A 22274-nucleotide genomic window follows, 5' to 3' on the forward strand; every position below is an offset into this window, starting at 1 on the left:
TCCGTGTTATGTAAGGCCATCCTTTCTTATTCTTTTCTCAATGCTGGCAAGCTCTGAAATTCTCACATAAAGAATATTAAAATAATTTAGGATTTGTAGACAATCCCAAACCTTCGATGCTGGTTTCTACCATTGCTGATTCATCATTTTCAAATCTTTACACACTTTTTTCCTGCACTGGCCAAAGCTACGTAAAAGCCCTGTGACATCATTGATCTTCCTTACCCAATAATATAATTAGCCGATAATATAATCAAAAGACAAGAATTTATTGCCGTCATGTAAAATATTCATTGTGATATTCATATATACCTGCTGAGGTGTGGAGTCACCCACACATTTTCTCCCTCTTTCTCTCTCACACACACACACACACATATGCACACACACGCACAAACAAAGCCCTTTATACAGTCTTCCACACCAACACTCCTCTTGGGGCCAATACTGCAATACTGTGCTCCAAAGCCCTTTAGAGGGGCAGCAAGCCGGAAAATGACCCCATGCTGTCCCCGCTCGTCTCAGCCCCGCCTGGTTACGCCCGTTTCCCAGGGACCCGCTGAGGGTCCAACGCCCCTAGGCCTCCCTCTCACGCCACTCTACCTCCCAGGGCCAAACGTTAATGGTGTGGGGGGGAGGAGGGCTGCTCCATGGACAATGGCTGCCAGGAAACGTGGGAAAGAAATGTCACAAGGCTCTCTGACAACCAAGGTTCGACCCCCTGACCTCAGGGGCTGGTCCCACTGGGCCTCTTTATGTAAACAGAGGGTCTCCAAAGAAAAGAAAACCCTACGCTAATCAGATTCATAACCCGTGTGAGAAAATGTATAGAAGCCAAGGTGTGATGGACTTAAGTCTTAACTGGTGGCTGCTTATTAGTATATTCTTTTCTTGCATCACGTTTGTATTTACAAACTGCTGCTGAACACGTTTATACTTTACTGCAATCACTGGTTCAGTATTGTTTAAATATAACACTGGAAATGCACTGTAGTCTTTAACTGGGGTCACTGGAGTCATTAACAGGCTGAGGACAAAAAATTTTACAAGAGCCTGATGTTTGAACTCCTTGTAAACAGTCCTGGTCATTTAACCTCTGACCTTTCAACAGTGTCTTCTCAATCTAGCCACTGCCTCTCTCCATATGGTCAAAGAAGGTCAAGTGAGGGTATGGTCAGCCGCACTTGCCCTCAAAGATTTTGGTTTGAAAGGGCCGGAGTTACTGGGTGGACACAGGCAGGGTGGTTACTGTGTAATGGTAGGGGACAAATTGCTGTGCAGTGGGGGTTAAGGAGAAAATGAAAAACCCAGACCCCCTTGCAAAGTGTTGCTGGTGAGAATGGTGTTTCTTTGTCGTCGTGCCACAAAGCTCACACCATTTAAATTCTTTTAAGTGCCACTGTTATTGGTTTGCGTAAAACATTTCACATTGCTTCAATTGTTGGGCTTTAAAAATTGTAAAAATTTTAGATTTGCGCTCTCGATTTTTTTTTAACAAGATTGTTAAAATCCCCCCCACCCCACCGTACATTAACATCTTACCAAGTAATTCCTTTAAATGACAGTACCTCTTCAGTCCCCAATAAACTAGTACTTGTGTTTTCTTTTTCACGGGTCACGTAATTATCGTGATGGGCAGTGAGGCAGCTGGTCATCCTATTTACAGACAACGGGCCTAATCTGTTTGCTTAAGACCCTTGACGTGGTTCTATTGGTGACCGCATTGTTGCAGGAGCACATGTGCGGGTAAGACCACTATGGTCACTAGAGGTCAGAGTTCGCAAACCAGACATTATAACCTCATTCCCAGGAGACGCCTGCTGATGAACTCCCAGGCTAGTTAATGGACATCATTGAAAACTTGGGCCTGACACGTTAAGGATAGGTTAGGATTAGGGCTCAAATAAATACCGGCATGGGGTTTAGTGAGGTTAGGTTTAGGATACGTTTCACAATGAAATGGTAATTTTCAGTCAATAATTAGGACCAAAAAAGCAAAACAAATGATATCAAATAGTCAAGTGGTGGTAGCCACAGATGCACTTATATGCATTAGTGCTGTGCGCACCTGTATCATAACAGTAGTTGCACATGTCCATGCTTAATAACAGTCAGATGTACAAGCGACCTTGGTGGACTGTGATGTTACAGTACAAGCAAATACACTGGGTCTTCTAGCAACTAAAGCAGTTAAACCAAGGAATCCCCAGTCCAGCACCAGTTAACTCAAAGGACTATGATGGAAAGCAGTGTGGAAGCTATTTGACAAGAGGGCAGTCATTTTCACTGCAGAACTATGAGTGGGAAACAATAATTAACTCTCGTGATAGGGTCTTTAGAGGGACAACCTTTGAGGATTATCTTCTTCCATCAAGGATAGCAAGGCTAACAGTTATGCATGGAAATAAGAGGCCAACATTTCCTGACCACTAGCTACATTCAGAATTAGCATCTTAATATGTGTTTTTTATTCATATGCACATTTTTCACTGTACTTTTTATTTGAATTAGCAATGAGTCGGTTGTGTTATCCATCAAACGCATCTACGAAAACTTCCTGCACTTTCCACCTCACTCCTGCCTTCTTGTCATCTCAGCCATCAGTGTCCGCACCACCACCGTGACAGCATTCAAACTCAGAACCTACGCAGCTTATGAGCATAGATGAGACACTGCATTGTCCCGCAGCTCCTTTTAACCCCCATGATCATAAATCTGCCTGCATGGCCTGTGATCGTTTATGAGCACTTTACATGAAGATCGCTCTCACAAACAACGCCCTTCAGCTAGTAATGAAAGCCAAGGATCAAAGCTGAAGATCAATGTCAGGTTACAGGATTCGTGACAGGGACTGTTTTCATGCATATGATCCCATACGTGATGAGGATCTCCAAGAGATCTTGTTTATATCAGAATGTGAGACACAGCACATTGACACAGGGTGGTTAGAAGTAAAAAAAAAAATGTTTTTCAAGCGTCGGTGAGGCCAGCTGAAAAACGGGCAAAGAACGAAATGATTACTAGTTTCCGTAAACTGTGAAATGCTTTGGCCCATAGCTGAGGTTAAAGGTTAAATGGTGGGGTCAGACGGTCATGACTCAATGTCTAGAGCTTTCTTAGATCAATAAAAGGCTGTTGAAGACATGGATGAATTAATGAAGGGAAGTATCACAGGCTCATTGTTTCTACTTTAGAGATTAATAATGCAACTGCAACCAAATTAAAGAAAAAAAATGTAAATATATGAAATATTGAAAAGGTCTCATAAAGGTATACAAAATAAACCATTTGATTTTTAATCTGTGCTAAAAGTCACACTTACATAAAAGGTCATTCTACACTGAACTCATCTAAAAGTCGCTTTGAATTTAGCAGCAAAATATGCCCACAGTTAAGTTGCTCCGTTTCTTTTGCTTCCTTAAAATCTTGACAGCCTGACTTTGACCTACTGTGACCTTGCTCTTCCCTGGCTGCGCCTAGGCAGGTAAGGTTTCAGATAAGCACTCTGCTCTTTGGCCTAGGCCACAGATTAAAACTCGTGTCCCCTTTGCCCACTTTCATCTATGGCCAGCTGTCCAACCAAGCATACCCTATGCCTCCTCACCCTGCTTTCTCTCATCCTCTTCCTCCAACAGCTTCTGCTTTCCCTCTCATGCACGGGGGACCAAGAGTGGCATGCAGGGACAAACTGGAGACCTTACAAAAAAAAAAGAAGAAGAAGAAGAAGAAGAAGAAAAACAGGAGGGGAAGGACGTTGAGGGGTGGGGATGGTGAGGAAGAAAAAGAAGCGAGGAGAAAAAGAGAAATGCACATTGTACTTTTCAAATGGATGGGAAATGATTCGCTAGGATTTGCTGACAATTATACGGTGGGGTTTAATCAATTCGGACCATTCACAGCGTGGAGAGGGCTGATCCCCCAGTACAAAGGCACAGACCGTGGGAGGGCGGTACCTAGGAAAGCGCCGGCCTGGTGTAAGTAACATGAGGCAACACTCCCCTCCCCACACATTGCACCGCAGCATATGGCTCCTCTCTGAACTTATTAGCTGGCGGATTAAGGCCAATCGCAGAGACCAAAGGGCCTGTGGCTGCCTCTGTTGCACCCTCCCTCTCCCCTCTTCACCCCCAGGAATGAGGCTGACTGACAAGGGGCATTGTGTTAGGCACCTAGATCGCCCCACCTCTCACTTACCTTGTCATACAGTACAGGTTGATGAGGTTATTTGGTAGCAGGAGCAGGATCTAACCATTAACCATAAAGTAGTAGAACATATTGTGCATAGGCTTAGAAATTACTCCTTTAAATGTATCCCAGCAGCTACCTTCAAACATCTCTACATCATATTTCATCAAATAAAATAATCTTACCCTTTTCCCTTGACCAGTATATGGTAATACTACCTGCAAATTAGCAAGCTGCTCGGCTATGGAGTGGATTAAAAGCACCTGAATGTGAACACACAGATTAGCCCTGTAGATATGAAGTCTAATTAGCATCTCATTGCAACTCGACATGCAAGCTCAACATGAGTGCAGACATGCTGAGAGAAAAGGCTCCATTGGACAGGGGTTGATTATAGGTCCATTATGCACAGAGTACTTAGTGATGGGCTGAGAGTAGGAATTAAGAGCTTGATGGCTACTGTGAGGGGACCTGGGTGAAGTACAGGGGTGTTAGCAGTCAACAGGGTCTTGGGTCTACAGGAGGCCAAGACTGGGGGAGGCTATACAGTAGTCTCTGGTCTTCCTGAGTATTCATGGAGAGAGATTTGACAAGAGAAGAACCCCCTATTTAAGCCCTCATTTGATCTAGAAAGCGGCAGGTGATCTTCTGCCTCTTTTTTGTGTAAGACCACAGGGGTTTGCCGACCCCTTGCGACTTGTCTTACCTGGCGCCCCTCAAGACACCTCATTTAGGGAGGAAGAGAGAGGCTAATTCAGTCCTCGGTATCCACCCACTGCACAGCTCCACCTGGCCACAGGGTTGTGGGTCAGCTCTACACTGAGACAGCAGGGATGCTAGAGGCCTGCTTTACTAATCCTCTCACATACTGGGAGGTGTTGAAGGACCCAAAGGTCAGAGAGAGAGAGCAGAGAAGCCATCTTCCTGGTTCATTTAGACAGGATTAGAGGGCCAACAGGGGTTGGCCTTCAGGAGCAAGGCCCCTCGTTCGGAGATCATGAAGGCATTTCTGTGAAAAGCACAAGAAGGCCCAGCTTTGGTTTGCCCTCCCTGCTGAGACCACCTGTGACCTCTGACCCCACAGAGATCCACAACGAATGCTGACAAGTGTGACAGCAATGAGTATATCACAGATGTTACAGCTGATAATATGCAGAATGTTTGGTGGCAAAACTGTTCTTCATTATACGGTTATCGCTATATGAGGGTTTGTTTGCTTGCTTTTTCATTAGACAGAAAGCAAGGATTTGACCTTAAACGTGAGGGGAAGCTTTGTTCTGTACAATTATTCTGTATTCCTTATGGAGTGGGGTTGGGGTGGGGGACTGTACCTTCTATACATATAAAGCAAAAAAAGTCTGCTTTTTCCTTCGATGCTACAGGGAAAGTCTCTGTAACAAAAAAAATCACAGATCCAAATGGGCATCCTAATAGTCAGATTTCCCCCCCCCCCCCCGCATCTCCAAATGCACCCACCTCAGCCCAATCAACGCTTTGTGTCTCACCATTTCTGGCACTCTGACACCTCTGAGAACACCCCCAGAAGCCTGGACTTGCTCATCAAAAGCTCTTCTCACAACAAAATTAACCACAGCGCCGGCGAGAAAAAAACATTTTATCTGTGAATGTATTCAAAGCTAAACAAATACAGTAAGAGGGATGGACATCGACACAAAAAATATAAAATTCCAATCATCGCTAGGAAACACACAGACATAATGTGTTCACATTTTAATGCCTCCCTTTAGTGAATAACAATCACATCAGATAACACTTAATGACCCTGTCAATGATAGCCACATTAAATGCTTGTAATGCTCAAGAGCAGTTAGCAGAGGCTATTAGATAACCATAGTGATAAAACCTGCAATAGTGTGCAATGCAAGGCCAACTGTTAGCATTTTAGATTAGCTCTGTGCTGAACCTTTGGGTTCATTTGGCTGCATTTGTGTCCATTATCGACTGAATAAGCAGATCGGGCTGGCAGGGATCCATTTTTCTCCACACACCGTAGCTCTTTATCTTTGTCTGAGCTCACTCAAATCACGTTAGCCAGTCAAATCAGGTTAGCTCCTCTGTAGCATCAAACGCACTTCTAATTCAAAGCATCACTTCATCGACACCAGGCGTGTTGGCATGCCAGAGACAGAGTTGTCAGTGCCTCTGCACTGATCCACATCCACCAGGGTCAGGCAGGCTGGGATACTGAGCCAATCTGTCTGAGTGTGCGTGTGTGTGTGTGTGTGTGTGTGTGTGTGTGTGTGTGTGTGTGTGTGTGAGGAGCCGGAGTTGGACTGAGATATTTTAGGGTTGGATGAAAAGAGTTACTGACAATCTGGCAGCCCTTCACAATGACATGTGTGTTTGATGGTTCACACAGCCCATCATCGGCTTCCGTGACCCAGTGCTGTCACGGGGGGTCGAGTGCGTGACAACGTGCTTCTGTTTGTGCTGTGGAGGACTACAGTTTGTTAAGGGTGGGTTGGTGGGGGCAAGGACAAGGGTGGGGGTTGAGGCTGAGGACAGGGGTTGTGTCGAGACTGCCAGTCTTGTGCTTACCGTAGGACCTGGAAATACAGTCATCGTAAGAGTTTGTCATAACACTGATTATCAGACTTATCCAGAAAAACAAATAAATCAGAGCAATTAAATAATGTATGTGTATATCAAAATTACTTTTTTTTCCCTTTTTCACAGCACAATCCTTTCATTTTTAATCCATATGTTACTCATTACATGGACTTTCGTTTGTGACTGGCAGCAAATTCTCGTGAAAAGTAGAATTCTAGGGAGAGATTAATGTCATGTTCTCTCTATAATAAATCACCAGGGTGAATGCAGTACCTAAGTGGAACACAAGACCTGTATTTCATAGCTTCGTGCAGATATCAACAAACCCTGCTTGTCCCACTGCCTGCAAGGACGACTAACATCCAAAAGCAAAACGTTTCTGAAGCACAAAGTGGTGCACCAGGTGAAAGAAATACAGACTCCCAGTTAGAAGTTTAAGTTTAATTTCATAAGCCTGAGGCCACATATGTCTCATATAAAACTAAAAAAAGCATAGTCTACACATAAGTCTCAGGACTTGGGAATAGGTTTTGCAAGAATAAAAGCAAAACTCCTACAACTGTGTTTAAAAACATAGCACACCATGTGCTTCTTCGCCATGCTAATTCCTTATTTTGTACTAGCGTCTTTTCCCAGTTCGATTCCTTTGATTTTGCAGTGGCGAAACTGTACGCATGGCCTAACTACGGCTCGTGAAAATAACTGAGTTGCATATTGTTCTGACTCATATACATGCCAGGAGGTGGAGTCAGGTATTGTGATTGCGTGAGGCTAATAACAGTAGAGTGGGAGGAAGAGGTGTACATAAGAAGTTAAAAAGGCTATAAGGCTTACAGCAGGCGTAGGCGTACGTCTGGGTCTAAACGTGTGTGTGTGTTTGCATGAGCATACAGTGTAAGTGCAGGCACTATGTGGTACAGTAACCCTGCACTGATAAATGTGTGGGATGTGAGGATCGTTGTGGAGCCCCAAAGCCAATCTGTCCAGGACCCTCACAGCAGCCTGAGGGCCTCCTCAGTGCCTTCCTCTACCTGTCTGTCTCTATTTTTTTGCCTTCCTGCTACTCAGAGACTCCAGGAATGTCTGTGTGATGTTTTTTCTGGTAGTTTCCAGTCTTTGAACACATTTTTAAATGAAATATTGCAAAATTAACATGCAGTTATTTGAAAAAAACAAAACAAAACAAAACTGCACAGACTGAAAATATTAATGAATAAATATTAGCTTGCAATTTGATTAATTATGCATCGCTCCTATTTGATCAATTTGACATCTTCAGCAGTATCGTTCACTTAATTCACACATCTATAAGCAAAAATAACCAGCAAAAAAAAGAAAAGAAAAGATTCACCTCTTCCAGCCATCACTACCATTATTTTGCCGCCACGTCCATCGTTAACAAAAGCCTTAATTTCATGAAATTCCCTTCAGTGTCGGATCTGTGAATGAGCTGCTTTGCTACAGTACTAAGAACGAAACCTTTATGACAATCACTGCGCTGCAACACTGTAATAACTCAGATGCATCGACAAATAGACATTACAAAATCTGTGAAATATACATGACACGGACGCTTTATAAATGCAATTTTTTTTGCATTTGAGCAGATGAGTGGTGGAGTACACATATCTGGAATCAAATAAAGACTGTGTGCGGGAAGGAAAAGAGTGATGCGGAATCAGTGTGTGACGGAGCTGAGCAGCAGAGAGAATAAGGTGGTTTTGATCAGGAGTTTCTCTGGGATAATTGTCAGGATCTGCTGTTTGGAAGATGACTGACAAAAGGAAAAATATGACAGTGGAATTTGTTAAGGAAGCATGAAAATGCGTCAAACATCCATCAAACAAAGAAATGCAATATTTATGGGTTCAAGAAGACCCCCCCCCCCTTTTTTTCCCCCTCTAGATGCACACACACGCATATTGTTAAAGCCTTCTCGGCGTCTTCTCCACAAATCATTTCCCATGTCGTCATGCACCTCACTAATGTTCTCTCGTAAAAGGATTAACATGCAAAAAAGGCTGTTTACATAACAATGACGAGCGTGAGCGTTTAAAAATCTTCAGTCGAAAGCCTGATTATGATAAGTGTGTGAAAGTTTGCACAGGCTGAAGGCATATTTGGGATACAGTTTTATTCTTTTATTAAAGGAAAACAACCCCAATTTAACACAAATTAATCACTTGAAGTAATGTTAAGCATTTAAAAAAAAACTCCACTGCACTTTATAATATATATATTTCAAACACATTAAAGGTGTATGCAATCCTATATCTCTATTTAATAGATTTTAAGCCAAAGAAACATTTTTTCTTAATCATCTCCTTTTACTGTGTTGACATACACATTTACGGATATGCATACACAATCCCAATGTGCACGTCTACAGACACTACAGAAAGAAAGAAAGTTTTGTTGTCTTTTCTTAGAAAGCCCGTTGATTAATTACAACTATCAGCCCGAAGACCTCCTGGTATGGTTAGACAACCTCTCCTCCCTAACCCTTCTCTCTTTTTCTCTAACACACACACTCACTCACACGCACACACACTCTCACACCTACTAAGAAAACAAAACCCCACTAATCATTTGAAGCCTGTGCTTTGTAGGTGGGGCCCAGTCATTATCAGGCCTCAGCAGTGCGAGTTTTTGTTGGTTTTAGTTTTGCATCCTCAATCAATCGCTAACAGGAAGAGCTTTAATCAGGGTTTTAATGCAGCAGTACAAGAGGTGGGCTGGCTCATTGTCTGGGTCTGAAAGGCTGATCAGAGGGGAGTCCTCTCACGTTTCTTTACATTCACCTGCTGGGCCCTATTGGGTCTCTTTCTGAAAGAAAGGGACAAGGGAAATGAATAAAGAACACAGGCAAAGTGTGGGTCTGCTGAACCAGCCTATGGGTTAATCAAGGAGCTACTTGTCATCTCCACAGAGTCTCACAGTTCTGGCGGTTAAGCTCGCCCCTTCTCTTTCGTATGCCAATTCAAACACACTGAGGAGCTGGGCTGGGATGAACAACAGCGGCCCTAACACAAGCATGAGCTAATGGTACTCTGAAATGAATGTATGAAGCGAGGGTGGGAGGGTGCTGATAAAGAAGGAGGACAGAGAGAAAACTTTATGAGTTGCAGAGAAACACAATTTTGAGAGACTGAATATATGAGAAAAAGAATGAAATGAAATCTAAAATAGATTCAAAAATATTGTACAGCAGGAAGATGTGTTTTTCTGAGAGTTATTCTGTTAAAAACAAACACTGCAAATATTCAGAGTAGCTCGGCCCAGACTGCAGCAGAAGCTTTGCAAATCATCTCTATATCCAGTTTGCAAAATGCTTTGGAGAAGCAAAGCAGAACTGATATTTCAGTATGAACCAGTATTCCAATAGTTTGTACATTTTGTGATATTCCGATTTTTCTTTGCATCTGAGGCACTTTGGTAAGTGCTGCTTATGGCCCAAAGGGAAGAAAGTTCAGTACTTTAAGCAAAACCTGCAAAGCTGACACCATTTTAGACTTTGGATTTCTATAAAAAATCATTAAAGAAGAGTTTTATCATGATATCGTTGTTTGCAAAGGTGCAGTGGGGCAACGTTTGCTAGGCTTAATGGTCTATTAAATGATGCTCTTACCCCATCTAGTGAAAAGAAAGAGTAACTCAAATCATTAGGAAAAAAAAAAGAGTGAGCGAGTTTATGTGTGTGAGCGTTTGTGTGTTTGGGGGTTTCTTTTAAATGACACTCGCAAGAAACACAATTAAAATGGGACGTGGATATAACAACATGAGTGGAAATGTGATGCAAGTACTGGGTGTGTGTGGAAATTAAAGCAAATGAACAAACGCATAAAAGTGTATTATTTCTAGTGCTGATTATATTAATTTCTAATTTTACTTCCCCTCAGTAGTCCTCATACAAAGACCACAAGAGGGCATTATTTAATCAGGGCTGTGTGGCACTGTTTACTACACATTACACTGAAGTCGTAGGAATAAGTACAGTTACTGTACTGTTCAGATACACAGTTAAAAAGACAAGAATGAGGATCTATAAATATTTTTTCCAATTTATTTATTTTTTATTATTAATATTATTAATATTATTATTATTATTAGCATTATTATTGTTGTTGTTGTTGCTCTTGTTGCATGACCGGATCAAAAATGAAGGTGACTTTATGTCACAAGATGAAATACCAAAAAATCTTCTTTAAATCATAGCAGAACTAAATTTTAAAAAATGGCAGTAATTACATTTAACTTAAAAAAAATGCTATAATGTCAATTACTATTTGTTTGTTGTAATCAAATTTAACTGGGTAAAGATCTAAATAATTATTTTTCCATCAATATGTTTTCTGTTCCAGCCAACATTTATGATGTTTCCGGAATAAAATGTTTGCAATTTGTTCTGCACAGAGAGTGCTTTGGAATTACGCGTCTACTTTAAACGTCAGATTTGTCAGAGACAATGTAGACTGGTGACTAATGGCTGATCTACCTGACAGGGCTTTTTGTCGAAGTCCACAGGAAGTCCACAGGAAGCCTTCAGTCCTCTCCAGCTCAGATTGATGCACTTATAAGAATGCCCTCTAACAAAAAAGGGTGGTGGCAATTAGGAAAACAAAAGAGGGGAGGGTGCCAGAGATTACAGCAGGAGCACTTCAATGCCCAGCTTTCGTGTCTCGATTAGAGGAGCCAAAGAGAGTACTTCTATAAGTTAATGTTTGTCAAATATATGGATTTTTAAGAAATAAAAAAGATTATGATTATTTCACAAAATAATACATCAAAAAACTATTTTAAATATTTTTTCATGATGATTGTGGCAAAATAGATGTAGTTTTTACACAACATGCTTTTTTGTTTTTTTTTATCAGTCTGTAATTAAACGGAGTTTAATTTTAAAGTGATTCATTTAAACAAGTAAATCTGAGTGTAAAATTCAACACTGAGTTTAATTAATAACAACTGTGTTTAAACACGCTTGAGCATGCTCAAACAGAGGGAAGAAAAACACAGTGTATGCAAATGCACTTCGGTTTTATTCACTTCCTTTTTACAAGCTGCATCTGAAAGCTTATTTGGGCTGATTTGCAGGGTTTAAGGGTTTATTTTGACAGGCCCTTACTGCAGAAGGTCAGCAATTCACCTGTAAGTTGAGAATTTACCCTGACTAATTTTTGCCATCCTTCAGGTGCAGTCTGCCAACGTCCTTTGCATTTTAATGCAGACAACCCGATTATAAAAGCTTAGAGGGCTTCTTCTTCTTTCTTTTTTTTGTCTGAAATAAATGGTTTTGGTTGCTGGGCAACTTGACTTGATCAAACGCAGCTCCCCCTCCCCCAATTTGAAGCTCATAATTCTTCATCTATATTCAGGCACTTCGTTCTTAATTAGATTAAGATGCATAACCCCCCTCTGAAAGCTAATTCACACTGATGTACAGCCCTCATGTACGCGCGCACACACACACGGGCACAACGCTTTTGTGATGGTACGAACCCATTAAAAATGTGGCTATCGAGGAAAAGTGTTGATTTTTTTAAAAATACTTTTTTTTTCTTAAATTTAACAACAAGTAATAACCAAAACATACTGATCTATTACTTGAGACACTGGGGATTCATTTAGTTTCTTTGCAATTATTTTACCCTAAAAACTGAAGAAGTTATGGAAGAGAGATAATAGATTTTTTTTAAAAATAAAAGAAAACAAACAAACATTAAGTAATAATAACAATCCAAACTATACCCTAATATTATATATATATATATATATATGATATTTGTTTTATTTTATGTTCAAATAGAGCAGCAACAGTGCCCAGAGATTGGTCACACAACATTCTACCTGTACAGCATTTCACTCGAATAGCCCGGCTATTTGGAGAGGTGAGGACATTGTACATTGATATAAAGGGTCATTTGGTGGACTTGTTGGAGCATTGTACAGTATGGATTGGATTTTCACCAGAATGACTGTACCTTAACATCACTCTGTCTGTCCTCCTCTACATTCCCCTCAATGCCTAAGGTGCTCAGAATGATGGAGCACAATGTGTTTTTCATTCCCTGCTGATTTAAACACTGCCAGACACTTAAAAATGAGCACACGTGATTTTGTTTTCTAAATAAAGCCCTTATATTCAAACTCACTGAAGAAACAAAGAAAAGAAAAAACTGAAACATTTTCACACTGTTTGCATTTGTCTTCAAGGTAAAGCTAAAATGGGTCATTTAATTTGCTCCAATTCTCAAAGGTGTGACTATGGAGGAAGCGGCTGCATAGGAAAGCCAAGGACAGTTGGATTTACCGTAAAGAGCATGCTAGTTGTGCTCTCCCTAGAGCTATGTCTTTGATTGAATACTGAAATGAGTTGAAATGTCACAAATCTCTACCAGTATGCTCAAAATGAAAATTGGCCTTGGGGGGGTTTTAAGCTTCCCATTAAGAGCGTGCTTAACATTCTGTTAAATGTGACTGGAGTGCATCAAAAATACAGCATAATTACGTGTCTCTGTGCACTCAAGCAAAACGTCCCTAAAAATTCCTCAATGCTGAGCAACTTCCTCTGCTAAAATGCAAGGGACCTTAAAATCGGGCCTCAAAGGGAATGATGTGAGAGTAAAGCTAAAGGGCAGTAGGGTTCAAATTAAACCTGCCAAAATGGGGCAAAATTGTCACGTAACTGGCAAAAGGAAAAAAAAAAAAGGAAAAGAAAGTGGGTGAATCCTGTTTTCCTGCAGAATTTCCAGGATTTAAATTTAAATACAAATATAAATGATGTCAGCTTGAAACCTTCGTAGCCTACATCACAACACCTCTGGCAACTTTTAAGTCAAATTAGAGTATATGATGTTTTGCCTTGTTTCGTTTAAGAAAAAAAAATTAATTCTGCCTTTATATCAGCATCCCCTTCCCAGTCTGGTAATGCCCGTCTGTCTGTGAATGCAACTGATTTGATACGACCGCACTCCTTCCTATTTACCCCTGATCTCTCAGGTAGCTGTATTTTCAGGAAACAGGAAAATGACTATCGCGCCTGCTTAGTATTCACGTCACGCAAAGTGGGTCTGTGTTCCTCATTTAGTTCTGTACAGTACAGCTGGGGAGCTGTCCAGCACGCAGCGGCAGTATGCAAATGAGGCTGGATTTGAATGGAGATGGAGGTAGACACAAAGCTCAATTAGAGACAGAGAAGAGAAAGAGGCAGTGGGGGAGCGCTGAGTGTCTGAAGGGGAGGGGGGGGGGGAACCTTTGACTGCTTAATGCCAACCTGAGAAAACCAGTGTACGGACACATTCAAACACAAAGGGACACACAGATGTGAATGCGCTTAAATAGCCAGACAGATTTCTAAATTCTTCAGACAGGCAGCCGATCTCTGAGGGGCTCAGACAGCTCAGCTCTGTGATGCCTTTCCCTCACACCAATCACACAGAGAATATCCCACATCATCCATATCACACATTTCAAAACAAAAAAAGAGAGGTGGGGGGGGGGGGGAGGAGCACAGGTGCACTCCACGCTTTTATTTAAGCTCAAAGAGAGAGTCTCACATGTGGTTAATAAAAAAAGAAGAAAAAGAAAAGAAAACTGAGGTTGGGGGGGGGGGGGAGTGGCCGCCATTTTGTTCCTGGATGCCCAGCAGCGTTGCATATCACCTGACCCAATGCCTGCATGACTGTCCTTGGAGGAGTTTCTGACATCAGCACTGCCACTTATGGTTGCCATAGCAACCTGGGTACCAATTTGGATGGGGTGGGGTGGGGGTGTCGTTGGATGCTGCAGGATGGAGAGTAGAAAATTAATATGCACATGCGACGAGTCAGAATCGGGATTTAATTGTTGGCGTGTGAAGCTGAAATGGAATGAAAGCTGCAGCAAACACGAGGAATATCAGGGCAAGGGCGGGCAAAAAAATGGATTAGGCAGGCTCATTCTGGTAAATCATCTGCATCATTGTCAAGGTTATATCCAGATTATTTCCTCTCATGCTAGAAAGTAACTTCATAGATGAGATGAGGAAGGTGGGCCACGGGGTGGGGATTATCTTCCTCCAGCTTCTTCTCGCCTCCCTCCTCAGCATTATCACCGCCATGAATAGTTTACAAAGCTGCGTACAGGCGAGGTGATGGTTCACATGGCATCGGCGGCTGAATTTTAGCTGACTTTGTGTCCGTGAATAGCAATCATTTCAGCACGCCTGAAAAGGTTTTCATATGCGGCTGAAATATAACAGGCAGGAGTGTGGGCTCGACTCTGGGAGGATGAGTCTAACTCGATCAGGGAGGCTCAAAGATCATTCAGTTGATCTGGCAATGCAACAAAATCACCCAAGTTTGATTTCCCATAAAACACTGCCTGTCAGATTGCATAGGAGCAACCGTTACTCACAGGGACACACACACACACACACCTGACCTAAAACTGTGGTGTCTCTCCCTTCAAATCACCCATCACATGAACATACACACTCACGGGGAGGCAGATTTCACTTGCTGCCTCACCATCAAGCCAGCATTTCTTTTGTAAATAGTGAAGGCACAGGATGAAGTGATGAAGTCTCAAAACAGAAAAAAAAACCCTACACATACATATATAAATGACAAATTAAACAGCAGAAATGTAAAAACAAAACAAAACAACAACAAACAAACAAAAACCTTCAAGATAGTCCAACACAACACAGAAAGACAAAAATAAGTCATCACACTGCAGAATTATGCGAAATAGCAGAGGGAGAGGTGTTAGGCTGACAACACAAGCGTGCATGCACAGTCAGTCCCGCGCACGCACACATATGCGCACATACAGTAAACGTTGCAATGGTCTCATCAATAATGCATCGGCACTTCATGTTTATGCAATTTACAGGGCAAGACCGAGCGGTGGCTAGTGTAGAAGCCCGCCGTAGCCTTGTGCACAAGCCTATCACAGACAGAGCTCAGACGCGAGCGTTCACACGGAAAGCGCCTGTAGAGAAAAAGGTTAAGATTATATAAAATAGTCCCAAGTGCGCACATACCTGTTAAAGCGTCATTTCTTTGAGCCTGGTTTTATGCAGGCTCGAAGGGCTTCATGATAACGCCGCACTAAGGAAATAAAACTGTAGCTGTGGTGATATGCAAATTAACGGCTCCCGCTGAATGCAAGGGCATTTATTATTCATAAATTACTCATGTTTATGCAAATGAGGGCGTGCGGAAACACGGGTGGGGGGTTGAGTGGCTCTGTCTAAACATACCGTGTGATTTCGTTTCTGTTGCGCATTTTTTCCCCACCCCCCACTAAAAAATAATCAAAATCCTTGATTTTAACTAACATATAGTCACAAACCAGCTTTAGCAGTGTGAACTTTATGTTGTCCTGGCTCATTTAAAGAAGAAGGAGGAGGGAGCTGCTGTTAATGCGGGCCTTTATTCAAGGTTTACATGCTTATTTATTCTGGGTTATTTAGCGTGTGCTAACCCAAGTGAAGAGGACACATAAGGTCAGACACCTCTTTCAACGCTACAGACTGTCAAAAGTGGCAGCTATTTCTAACCGGCCTAGCAAAGGTGGGATATCATCTGAAGAAATCTCTTGGGTGGGAGGTGAAACGTCTTCATGGCGCTTCATTCGTTTTCTTTCCAACCTCCTGTTTTTTCTTTTTTTTCTGGAGTATGTTTGCTTGTGTGTGTGTGAGTTCGTGTGTGTGTTTACTTCTGTCAAAATTGGGGACCTATATCAGCTGACACACCCGTTCATTGGGGACGCTGTTGCCTCTGGGGACCGAAACTACCCCAATTAGACATAAATTGAAGCCATTCGGCGCGTTTCAAGTGGCATTCCCGTCTAAAACTGCCAAAAACGTCCCTAAATATGACTTAGATTGTGTGCGTATATGTGCGTCATCAATAACCGACGAGGTCGACGTAATCCAATGGCGACGCGCGTGGGATTTGTTATTGCCGCAGTCCGCTTGTTAAGACGTTAGTTTTGAACTGTCTTGAGGCATTAAACGCGCTCATTTGTAGAAAATTATTTTCACGCAGCATCGGTGTCGTGGATGGACTGACCTTCAAATACGCTCAACAACTGTAAGTTATTTTATTTCAGATTTATCAAAGTTTGGACGGCAGGCTAACGTTGACTCTTTTTTTTTTTATCAGGCAGTTTTGCTGCGGTGTTCTCCACAACAGGCGACATGTTTCACAACAGCTCCCAGAAGAAATACTGGATTTTTAAAAGTGAAGATGAACTCGAGCATATGAGGTGCAAGGCTAATCAGAAATTCCGCAACAAGGCCCTAGAAAGTGGGAAGGTAAGCTGCGATTAAAAATGTCATTAGGCATATTTGAACCAAAGATGTAGTCCATGAACGTCTGTTTGACAGTTACCTTCACTCCCTCCTCTTTGAAGAAGCCCGGGGTGAGTGAGTCCATGTTCTTGCAGCGTCATGAGGAAGACGTCCTATTTCGGCACTATGAGAGGAGGCTGCTGGAATTCTGCAATGCTTTTAAGCCCACAATGCCAAAGTCTGTGGTGGTATGTATGTATGTATGTATGTATGCATGCGGTTTCTTTGAACAGAGCCATGTGACCTCGAGGACATCTGTGAACCACGTGCCTTTCTCTCGTTTTGCAGGGTACAGCCCTCATGTACTTCAGGAGATTCTACCTGAGCAACTCCGTCATGGAGTACCACCCCAGGATTATCATGTAAGTACTGCTGGTCGGTGAAAGGAAAACGAACAGCACTGAGGTGACACATTAAAGGAAGTGTCTGTTGAGGAAAGTTTCTGATAGGTTTGGCAGTTTCCCTCTAAGAATTTGTTGACATATGTGAGTCCTTATATTGACTTTAATAAATTCAAACACTGAGGTGAAAAAAAGTAGTCGACAGTAGTAAAAAAGACTCGACGGTGCTGAGCAGGCCAATTACAAAAGTTGCATGCTGACTCAACACGATGCGTAGCTTTGCAGAGAGGTGGACATCAGGTTACTGCATAGGTTATGCTGTAGGGTTTCAGAGGGGTTTGTGGCTACGAGGTGACATCCTTACAGTGTAGATTGTACACAGAAGCATACATCTCTTGGTGTGTTTCAGAAATTCCCAGTTTGTTAAACTCGCAGGCAAACTTTGAACTGTTTTATTAAAACGATCAAAGCGATGCGACGGTTGTAGTGTAACTCAGTTTGGTGGTCTCTTATCGTAAATTACTGTGATGTCAGGTGTGTTGAAAGCCTCAATTCAAGAGTCAAAGTTGATCTTCAGTGGAGAGAGATGATGTGGGCAGATGTCAGGATGAGAAACGCGTAAGAGTATGTGGCAGCAAAGCATCTCAGGTGTTTCGTAATCTGTGCTCAGTGTTAACAGGGGTGACCCATGTGATCGTCACCCACAGTCACATTATCAAGTCGTCTAGACTAAGTGCAGACAGATTCTCTAAACACAGCGTTTCTTTTTCTTTGACATCATAATTTTACCTGACCTCATAATAAATTGTTTTTGTTTTTTTGTGGGGGGGGTTTTTCTCTTCGATCTTAACCAAAGTTGTTCTCAGTGATCTCCTACTTCCTGCTATACACTTTCCTCCTAATGGGAATGTTTCCTTCCAAGATAAAAGTGCAGCATCCATAGGGCATAGGGGGAGGGTCACTGAATGATTTGCTGTGTATAAAAATGATTTATTTAACTACCACTTAAACCACTTAACCTTCATGTCGTGTTGAATAATGAGTTAATTATAGAATGTTTTTTCAGCCTTGTTCTAAGCAACCTGTTACTTGTTTTAGGCTGACGTGTACATACCTGGCCTGCAAAGTAGATGAATTCAATGTGTCCTGCACCCAGTTTGTGGGCAATCTTGTACAGGAGACCCCAGCAGGACAAGAAAGGGTTCTGGAGCAGATCCTGGAGTATGAGCTACTGCTAATCCAGCAGCTCAACTTTCATTTGGTGGTCCACAACCCCTACAGACCCATGGAAGGTCTGCTCATCGACCTCAAGGTGGGTGTGCTCTTATGACTGCTTCACACTATAAACACGAAGACGGAAACTACTACTGCCCTAATCTCGCTTACTTAAGTTTTCATTTGAAAATATCGCTTTTTCCAGACCCGGTACCCTACACTGGAAAGCCCAGAGTCACTGAGGAAGACTGCCGATGACTTTCTGACACAGGCAGCTATGACAGATGCAGGACTACTTTTTTCTCCCTCCCAGATCGCTCTGACAGCTATTCTGAACAGCGCCTCGAGAGCCGGTCTTAACATGGAGAGGTAGTACACAAAGTTCTTAAATCAGTAACCAGGTGACAGTGGTCAGTTTGAATTTCAAACACGGATTTAAAATATTATGTCTAATTATGAATCGAATCTTCCTCATGGTTGAAAAAAAAATTTAAATGTTAGATAATGTTTAGAATTTAAGATTTCATCATAAAGTCCAGAGTGATTATTGGCTGGCTTAGTTAATTTATATGTACAGCAAATACATTACAAAAGCAAAATTTGAATCAGGAACAAAAAAAACCGTAAAATGTAATTTCTCTGAAGAAGTTTGTCCGTCGTATGTTAATCAAGACCGATCCCTTCTATGTATTATTTCTCATGCCCAGTTACCTGACCCAGTGCTTAGGACTGAAAGAGGAGAAGGAGACGCTCTCAAAGATGTACGACTCCATGAGACGTGAGTAAACCGCACCTTCAAGTTGACACCACAAGATGGTGATATTGAGCTGTTTTAGCTTCTCCAGAGGCTTTTTCTTGCGGTTCTGTCCGATTGACTGCACGATACAGAAACTATTATGCTGAATTGCACAAGTAAAGGAAGAACTGAATACATTTTAAATGCCAATCCAACTCATGTGCCTTAGAGCTACAAAACAGGGCCTTGGCAAAGAATGCGCTTTCAAACTTGCTGCTTTGTTTTTTCAGGAATGAAAACCCTCCTGAAGAAATATGAGCCTCCTAAACTAGAGGAGGTGAATATTTCCAAACAGAGGCTGGAGAGGATTCATGCCGAATTTGCCAGTTCAAGCAAGTAAGGAGACGACATTAACTCCCTTGGTTGTTTTTGTTTTGTGATACTTTCCGACAGTTAAACATTGTGATATTAAAATCAGAATATATAAAGCTGATCAGTGTGTACATATGTATGTAGAAAGAAAAATAACACTTAATGTCACTGTAAAACTGTCACGTAGTACTCTGGCACACACAAACAAGCGACTAAGTCCAGGTATATATTGTTTTATTTTAGCCAGGTTGTCGTATCTAAGATGCAAAAGGTTCAAGGTTCAGTAATCAGGTAGAAAAATAAAAAGGATTACACATCATTATCATCAGCTGTATGAAATACAGAAAGTACATCATCTATACCATGTAGCACAGCTGATATTGGTATAGCTGATGAGGAGTTTTGTTTGTTTTTTTTGTTGTTCTGGGCGATGTTAGGAGACATTATGTCACTTATCTGTCGCCAGATGTCTGCTAACACTCGGTGAGGTCCGTGGTATCTTAAGTGCAACTACAGTAAACTGTGGTAAACTTTTGCGCTATGACAGGCACAGATTCAGACTTTTGCAGCTGCTCGAATCACGACGAGGCACACGGGGCCAACCGTTATGACGTTGAAGTTGGTAAATCTGTGCGTGGCATGACTTCTCCGGGTGGATCTATGTACTGAAACGCCACCTGTTGGTGGAGGGAAAAGCGAGAGAGAGAGAGAGAGAGACTGCAACGTGTGAAAGATTCTATTTTTTTTTTTTTTTTTTTTTTTTTAAAACGTCCAAAAAGGCATAAAGGGGAGTTCCGGTGAAAGTCGTTAGAGCAGCATATATGTAGGCCCACACACAATAACAGGATCCGTCAGGATTACACATGCACAGAATGGGTTACAGGTATCTCCTACAAACTCCTATGACTACCTTTCAGCTGTAATCGTACACAAACACAGTTTCTCTATACAAGCCTAAGTATATAACATCAATAAACAAAGCAGCATATTTTAAAAAAACAGCCAAAAAAAGAAGTAACAAGCGACTCCCGTTGCTGCGTCAAAGTTCACACACAGACTGGAAGTCGTCAATGGTTTAAAGGAAGAGCTTATTGTAAAAATCAGGCGACGTGGGTGAGAGGACAGTGAGTAGAAAGGGCGTTAAGGCTCGTGTTGTCTTGGCAAGAGGTGCTATGTTTGAATTCCCTGATGATGGCAGAAAAAAAACGCTACTTCAATGCTTTGGATTTCCTTTCTCCTGTGTCATCACGAGACAGAAGTTGGCCCATCAGGTAGCCTCCCTACCAAACCCCCTATTTGTCTGGTTCTATGTCAGTTACCAACTGTAACTGCTCAGGTTTTTTATTTTTTTTTTATTTTATATTTAGGGAGTGGCAGGAATAGCAAGGATTAAAAAAAAAAAGTCTGCAGTAAAGTCTCTCAGATCTTCACAGAAATCTTTGAGGCTTTTTGCCCATCTTTAAACACGGCGTCATCGTTTGAAGCATTTCGAGAAGGGCTTTGGAAGGACAGCATTCAGAAACGCAGCAAGTGGGTTTCCCATGGAGAACAGCCGTATTGCATTTATACCGCCAGGAATCTAGGCCACATGCTTGGAAAGTACAAACTTGCTCCAGTCTTCGGTTCTACACCTCACGGGATGATGAGGCCTCGCTTTGGCTGGCTGTGCGGCCCGACCGCCACACTTTTGATTCTCAGGTGAAAAATCGTATGAAAACTCACATTACCTGGATGGCAGCAGCGAGTGACATGATGGTGCACTCTGTCCTGTAAGATAAAGCGAACACGTTTGTGAAAGGGACTTTGTTTGCTGTGCATCAAAATGTTCCAGACAGATGGCCTCGCCAGTCGTGTGTGGCTTGCAAACATGGCGTGAAGAGAGTCTAAATGAAGTCATAGAAACTAAAATAATGAAGAGAAACACAAAATGCAACTAAGAGTGATTATGGAGGGGCACTACACACTAGAGGTCTCACACTACCGAAATGAGTTGACAAGTTACAGTTAACAGCAAAGATGTGGGACGGTTATTTCTCGCAAAACAACACTTGCGATTTGCAGAAGTGTTTGCAAAACTAGTTTTACACCTACATGCTAAATTTTCTTTTTTTTTTCCCCCATCGCAGCAAACGAAAGAGAGGATATGAAGAAGATGGCCATGTAGCAAAAGAACCACGGTTGGTAGAAGAGGTGAGGCAGGCCAACATTATTCTCAGTTTAACGTTTGTTTGTTGCTGTTGTTGTTTGTTTTTTAAACAATTCTTTCTAAATCTAGACTTTTGTTTTATTTCAGGAATGGACTGATGAAGACCTCATCTAGACTTGTGCAACTGAGCAGAGTTTAAAGTTATTATATATACACATTAATTCCAGTGTTTTACTGTAAAGGGATGTGACATAAATGCAGGTGTTCGTGTCATAATTGCAGTCAGCTGTTTGTTTGCTCTCTCTTCTGCTTTTTTAATAAAGAGTTTTCTACATATTTCTGTCACATGACACCATGTGCACACATTTC

General features: G+C 41.9%; 2 protein-coding genes and 1 long non-coding RNA gene across 5 annotated transcripts in view; 1 reads left to right on the forward strand and 2 right to left on the reverse strand.

The window, feature by feature from the left end:
• Positions 1 to 14251: 14251 nt before the first annotated feature.
• On the reverse strand, positions 14252 to 17247 carry LOC145432354 (uncharacterized). The gene is made up of 3 exons (XR_013912638.1): positions 17136 to 17247; positions 15782 to 15848; positions 14252 to 14538 (listed from the first exon to the last, which is right to left on the reverse strand). It is a non-coding gene; the product is annotated as an uncharacterized LOC145432354 (long non-coding RNA).
• ccnh (cyclin H) lies at positions 16517 to 22241 on the forward strand. Of its 2 annotated transcripts, none has more exons than XM_026186447.2 (10): positions 16517 to 16835; positions 16908 to 17059; positions 17158 to 17283; positions 17384 to 17457; positions 18535 to 18748; positions 18857 to 19020; positions 19359 to 19429; positions 19678 to 19783; positions 21886 to 21949; positions 22053 to 22241. In XM_026186447.2, the coding sequence occupies exons 2-10, from the start codon at positions 16943 to 16945 to the stop codon at positions 22077 to 22079; spliced, it is 963 nt and encodes a 320-aa protein (XP_026042232.1). In that variant the 5' UTR covers positions 16517 to 16835; positions 16908 to 16942; the 3' UTR covers positions 22080 to 22241. The 2 variants fall into 2 exon arrangements, with proteins under 2 accessions (XP_026042232.1, XP_080165262.1); XM_080309136.1 differs by having other exon boundaries at positions 16659 to 16835; positions 17161 to 17283.
• The window catches only part of rasa1a (RAS p21 protein activator (GTPase activating protein) 1a), a 29944-nt gene continuing 28766 nt past the window's right edge, over positions 21097 to 22274 (reverse strand). For both annotated transcript variants that reach the window (XM_080309118.1, XM_080309119.1), the window contains exon 26: positions 21097 to 21526. In XM_080309118.1, coding sequence (XP_080165244.1) covers positions 21478 to 21526 — 49 coding nt within the window. In that variant the 3' untranslated portion in view covers positions 21097 to 21477. The remainder of the gene's footprint in view (positions 21527 to 22274) is intronic.

This window comes from Astatotilapia calliptera, chromosome 12, assembly GCF_964374335.1.
Source record: "Astatotilapia calliptera chromosome 12, fAstCal68.1, whole genome shotgun sequence".
NCBI classification, from domain to species: Eukaryota; Metazoa; Chordata; class Actinopteri; order Cichliformes; family Cichlidae; genus Astatotilapia; species Astatotilapia calliptera.

Excerpts from the sequence above, each read along its gene's own strand:
- ccnh (XM_026186447.2), top strand. The coding sequence starts at position 16,943 with ATGTTTCACAACAGCTCCCAGAAGAAATACTGGATTTTTAAAAGTGAA. Across the intron at positions 17,284-17,383 it reads CAATGCCAAAGTCTGTGGTG|GGTACAGCCCTCATGTACTT; the intron begins GTATGTATGTAT and ends CTCGTTTTGCAG. Across the intron at positions 19,021-19,358 it reads GCCGGTCTTAACATGGAGAG|TTACCTGACCCAGTGCTTAG; the intron begins GTAGTACACAAA and ends TCTCATGCCCAG.